General features: G+C 39.6%; 1 protein-coding gene across 1 annotated transcript; it reads right to left on the minus strand.

Moving 5' to 3' along the window:
* Window positions 1–950: 950 nt before the first annotated feature.
* Window positions 951–5,297, minus strand: LOC124273817 (sodium- and chloride-dependent taurine transporter-like). The gene is made up of 6 exons (XM_046709126.1): window positions 5,259–5,297; window positions 4,658–4,712; window positions 3,055–3,186; window positions 1,708–2,002; window positions 1,143–1,275; window positions 951–998 (listed from the first exon to the last, which is right to left on the minus strand). Exons 1-6 carry the CDS (start codon window positions 5,295–5,297, stop codon window positions 951–953), a joined length of 702 nt encoding a protein of 233 aa, XP_046565082.1.
* Between the last annotated feature and the right edge of the window lie 759 nt (window positions 5,298–6,056).

Raw genomic sequence — 6,056 nt, forward strand, 5'->3', positions numbered from 1 at the left:
GCTACCCCATGGTACCAATGACTAATAGGATGGTCTCAGTAACGTGGAGGAGTCATGTGTTGACGATTCACTAATATAATAATGAACCATTTATGATTAAGTAGCTGATTTGTCGACCTGATTTGACACTCACGTTGGGGCTTTTCAACTTCTCAAAGTCTGGTCTTTATCAGATAAAACAGTCCATCTGGTCGCCCCTGGCAACAAAGGATTCCCCGTAAGCGAGGAAGACCGCACACACCAGCACCGCACAGTAGCGTGACGCACACGATCTGGAAACGGTGTCAAATCGTTTGTTAGTAAAAACCAGCATTCCGGCCGGGATACGCTGACTGGGCAACTGGTCCTGTATGTTTCATTTGTTTGTTGTTGCAACACGGCCGCAATCTAGCTACGCATTAGCACGAAGGTCCTGTAATTACTCGAATTTGGACCAGACAATCCAGTGATTAACCTGCTATCACAGAAACATTAAAATAAAGATAAAGGTTTTCCCTTTTATTGTTAGATATTTACTTTCAGTACCATGCTAGAGTGAGTGAGTGAGTTAAGTTTTATGCCCCACTCAGCAATATTTCAGCTTTATGACATGTGTCAACCAAGTCAGCGGGTCTGACCAACGATCTCGTTAGTCGCCTCTTATGACAAGCAAGGGTTAATGAAGATCAACCAACCCAGATTTTCCATCTCAAAAAGCTGGTAACTGTGTGACCTATGTGCAATACTGTTCAAACCCCGTCCAAACAGAGACCCACAGGCATTGGACATTACTTTTTATATTTGTGAACAAGTTTCATCAGTATTTTTCTATATTGGCTTCTGTTATTGTGAATCGGTCGTTCAACAATGTCCATGAATATGCCTTGCTCTCAACCTTTCTGGTAAAATCAAAGAATGCTCCTAGCCTAATGAACACCACTTTTGTGTTCAGAATATACCCATCTATAAGTTCATTTCATCTGTGGTTCTTTCTGCTGGTAAGACATCACATAGGGATCCTTTTTGCGAACACTTGGAGTCATGATCCATAACTATTTAAGCAAACAAATAGTTCCCTCAGCTATTTTGACTTCTACGCCCAAAATAACCCGTTTTGTCAGATATTTAAGTCTGCTCTGACTTATGCCTAAATTCGCCATTACCTTGCCCGTGACTCTTATGCCTTTAAACAGCATGACGTACATGGTGACATAGGTGAAGGTCAGACACCCAAACAATGGCCACCGAATGGATCCAGTATCATCCAGGCCATTCGAGATGTCCAGTGTATTATATCTGAAAGAAATTCTTGGTGAGATCAAAGATTGCAAAAATTGGTATCATTTCAGTTCAAAATCTTTTGTTCCAATAACTTCAGGTAAAACTGGATACTCCTGAGGCATCGTCATTGTACTATTCTACATAAAATTGGACATAATTGACTTGGATTTCAAAATGCCTCTGATTTTATGACTGCTTCACTGCGCAGGTATATATGTCACACTGCCGCTTCCGCTGGACCACCAGCATGGCTGATATGAACACAACGTGATGGAAGTATTAATAATTAATCGTGTATTATAGCTACGCGTTTTGAATGAAATGCAGCGACTATCAATTCTATCTGACATTCATCTAATGTTCACAGTCGTTTATCTCCAAAATATTATCTTAATTAGTACTCACACATATTTCAGATATTCTGAAGGTCATAGTGTCATTACTTGCCTCCAGAATTCTTCTGAAGCACTAGCAACGTCCACAGTGGACACATTCAAGTGATCCCAATGTGTAGCGTTGATGAAGCTTTGCAGTGGATCAGTGCCTTTCAATGTGGTGTTCATTCCAGCATGCCCATAAAGTGTCGACTCCACACAGCTGGGCGTGTTCCAGGAGTCGCCACACGTGGACCATGGCAGGGGGTTGAAGAAGGAGTTGAAGAAGTAGTAGAGGTACCAGGAGAAGTACATGGAGGTGTACATGGCGTATACCCATGAAACCAACGCCGTCCCTAGTCCAAGACCTTGTCACAGTAGACAAACGTATCGTGCGTTTATTTCATTTAAAGGTATTTAGTTAAAAGGAATTCAATACAAGTGTATTGCATCCACGAACCATTTAACTCTGGCTACATTCAGTTACACCTTGCCATTTCAGAAATGTGTTTCAGTCATTAGCTTAGAGTAGAGTGTATTGCATCCACGAACCATTTTACTCTGGTTACATTCAGTTACACCTTGCCATTTCAGAAATGTGTTTCAGTCATTAGCTTAGAGTAGATTAGTGATGTTATGTTTTCAGTACAGATGTTGGGACAAAGTCTGCAAAATCAAACATAAAATGCCTTTAAGTACGCCTGCTGAAATCCCTGAAGTTTGCAGCAAATGTTGGTGAAACGTCCCATCTCTGCATTGGGTCTCTTGTTGCTAAATTCCAATTATCTCGAAACAATCGGAGAGAAGAGGTTATGTTAAACAGACTTCGTCTTGGGCATTGTGGCCTCGTGCTTATATCTCAATATTATCAAGAAAAAATATGTCTGCGCTTTAAGGCTACAGTGTGTAATCAGCTAGATAATGTGTATGCATTGTCTACTGCATTGCCATAAATATGTTAAACAACGTAGAGCAATGGTTAAATCTCTTACAGCTCTCAATATTGACATCCCATTGGCTGAACTATTATGTTCAAGGAATATCACTCGCCATGAAGTTCAGAATGTAATTCTTGCATACATTTAAGCGTACATATGTGGCAGCTTTGCTTCTTTATGATTTTTTTAGAATCTAAGCAATCCTTTATGATCGGCAAGGTATAAATGGGCTTAGTTGCCCGAAAGCCTATTAAACTTTTAATGATCAATCACTAATCCTAAACATAAGAGATATATGTGTTTGCAGATGTTACTTGCACAAACAAAACATGAGCAATAATAAGCATTTATTTAACTTTCTGAAATATGATGTCTTTTTTAAATATAATTCAGCATTTAAAATTTGTTTTCAATTTGTCATACAGGGTTTTCAAGTTTTGAATTCTTCATAAACCCTTGACATATATTGACATACATTGTACCTTTCATGGCAGGACAAAACTTCCACACCTCGACAGGGCCTTTCTGGTAGTATTGGCCAATGACCACTTCCAGGAAGTACAGCGGTACAGCACAGAGGCCAACAAACACCAGGTAGGGGATCAGGAATGCTCCTGAAAGCAGTAATAAAAAACAGAGATGAAAGAAGATTTCTGAGACAAATGTGTTTTGCTACTGTGTTACTATGCGCCATCACATTTCAGATATTTCTTTTTTTAAAAGTAATGTGCAATGAAGTGTATTTTCAAAATATAAATTGTGAAGTAAAAGTTTGTGACAAGCATTTTGTTTTTCTTGCAGCAGGTATAACTAATGACCTGGTAACATAGGAAGATATGTAAAGAGAACATATTGCATATTCTTATGTTCTCGTGTAGCAGGCAATCATTTTAGACTGGGTGTTGTTTTGCACTGATGTTTTATGTTATCGTAAGAGAGGCAGTGACTATCACGATATACCTTGGACCTATCTAGACCTGTCTTAAGATCACATACACGGTGATGTTTATGTTCCATATTTGCGTTATTTGGATGAAGAGGCCTTATATAAACAGAAATTATTAGTTTTTACCATGTTTTAATAAGTGTCATCATGTGATCAGAGTGGAATATTTAGATTGCATTATGCTATGTGGCAGCGAACTTTAACTGTGTTGTCTTTCAGTGGCATTTAGAAGTTGTACATTGATGTCCAAGATATTTTTTTATGGATTAAACTTCTTTTTAAATTTCAGTTCAATAATTGAGTTCACCTGATGAAGGGACCTGGAATGGTATCGAAACGTTGTGAGAGAAATTTAAAAAGAAGTTTAATCCATAAAAAATATCTTTAACTGTGTTGAATTATATTTCATGGTTCATTAGACGGCACTGTTCCATGCCTCGGCTTATTCCTGAATATCCGATTGTGTATTTGTAGATAAAGTATTTAACAATACAAAGTGTCAGTCTTACTTCAGCCATCTCACATTACATCTCACATTGCAAGAAGACCAGCAGTTGTGTGGAGATCACTGTTCACCCTGGATACTCCGCCTTGGCCTATGTTGGAAGCTCGGCCATGGTTGCAGTGACTTCAATATTACCCTCACTGTCTTTATTGGCACAATAACTGCTTTAATTTTATATTGCCACTCTACTTTGTAATGTCATTGTTATTCCGTTACAGTGTGTAATGATCATTAATTTGTAAACTTAGTTAATTTAATTCTTAATATATCACGTCTCTCATTACATCCTATAATACAAGAGGACCAACAGTCGCGTGAAGATCAATCTTCACCCTAAGCACTTAGTCTGGGCCTAGTTTGGAAGCTTGAAGACTGTTGATGAATATTACATCACTGTCTTTATTGCTATTATCACTGCTTTAATAGTTTATTGACACTCTAAGTTGTACCACCATTGCAATTTTGTGATTATTGTTTTATATCAATTTGTGAAATTTGTAAAGTTTTAATCTTCATTGGTTCACAGTATTTCGTTTACAGGCCGATTTCCAGCTGACCTATTGTTTCAACTTGGGAATGAACACTTCACACATATCATTTGCAACCCGTTTCAGTACATAATCTGTGTACGTACCTCCACCGTTTCTTGCGCACAGGTAGGGAAACTTGAGAAGCGTTCCTCCCCAACACTGTAGGTATTCAACAGGGTAACGATGCCATCCACTCTGATGTCCCCATGTTTCTCTGTTTCTGACATATATTCAACCAGTTGCCATAATCAATTTCTTTAACTTGGTGTTAGACGATATTGCAAGTAACGTATCAAATAGCAAAGCCAGTGCAAATCTGAGGATAGGCGAGCTGATTTTAACGTGACGTGGAAGATTCTTCTCATGTATAATGCGACGTACGTATGTACTTGTATCAGTGCGGTGTGGTGTGGTGGGTGGGTGTGTGTGGGTGGGTGTGAGTATTGTCTTGCGTATCCGAGATGCGCGCGCGCATGTGTGGTGTGTGTGTGTGCGTGCGTGCAAGCGCAAGAGAGAGAGAGAGAGTGGGTGTGTATGTGCGTGGACGCATTATGCTGACTCCAAACCGGCCATTCAATGATTTAGGTACGTCTTTTCGTTTGATGATGGAAAGGGCTATATACCCCTTGATGTTGAGTTTCTAACGCCGGATCCCCATCGTTGAGCACCTCGTCTTAAACATTAACATTGGGAGACACGACTTACTTGTTTCATCAACGTCCTGGTTTTTACTTGCTTTGTCATGGTGGAAATAGTAGCCTCAAGGTCAGCAGTTTCACAGCGCAGGATGGACAAACTTGCATTCGCCTGTAAAATGTATCATGGTCATTCTCAGAAGAGATTTTCATGCGGAACCCGTGGAGATCCGTTAGAATTTCTCATCAGTAACCCATGCTTGTCGTAAGAGGCGACTAACGGAATCGGGTGGTCATGTTTCTTTGACTTGGTTGACACATGTCATCGTATCCCAGCTGCGTAGGTCTACGATCATGCTGTTGATCACTGGATTGTCTGGTTTTCGTCACCTTATCCACACATTCGATGACTGTTTTATGGTTCATCATGTGGTTCTAGTATCGAACTTCCCTACAATGTGAAGTGATTTGGTGTTATGGAACCTCTCTTTAAATCAGGCCTAAAGACCGACCTGTTCCTTAATCCTTTTAGTTGTAAGTGCTTCGAAGTAAAACCGGGGTGGAGCAGCCACATTTCTACCATGAAACGTTTTGAATGGGTTTTTTCTGGGCCTTTGGTTTTGAAACCTTGTCGAATGGAAATATGACTGTCATTCATAACCCAATGATGTAGTACAGAGTTACTTTAGGTCGTGAAGTTACGAACGCTTTGTGGATCGCGACCCTGGAACGCAGTGATAGTATTGCGAAAATGTAACCATAATATTTTTCGTCAGTTTGGTCTTTGCCCTCATAGGTCAGGGGCTTAGATTTCGAAACTCTCTTAGCGCTAAGATAATCATAACTTAATGTTAATGTATGGCACTTA

Source organism: Haliotis rubra, unplaced genomic scaffold, assembly GCF_003918875.1.
Source record: "Haliotis rubra isolate DU_JTF1 unplaced genomic scaffold, ASM391887v1 Scf1844, whole genome shotgun sequence".
NCBI classification, from domain to species: domain Eukaryota; kingdom Metazoa; phylum Mollusca; class Gastropoda; order Lepetellida; family Haliotidae; genus Haliotis; species Haliotis rubra.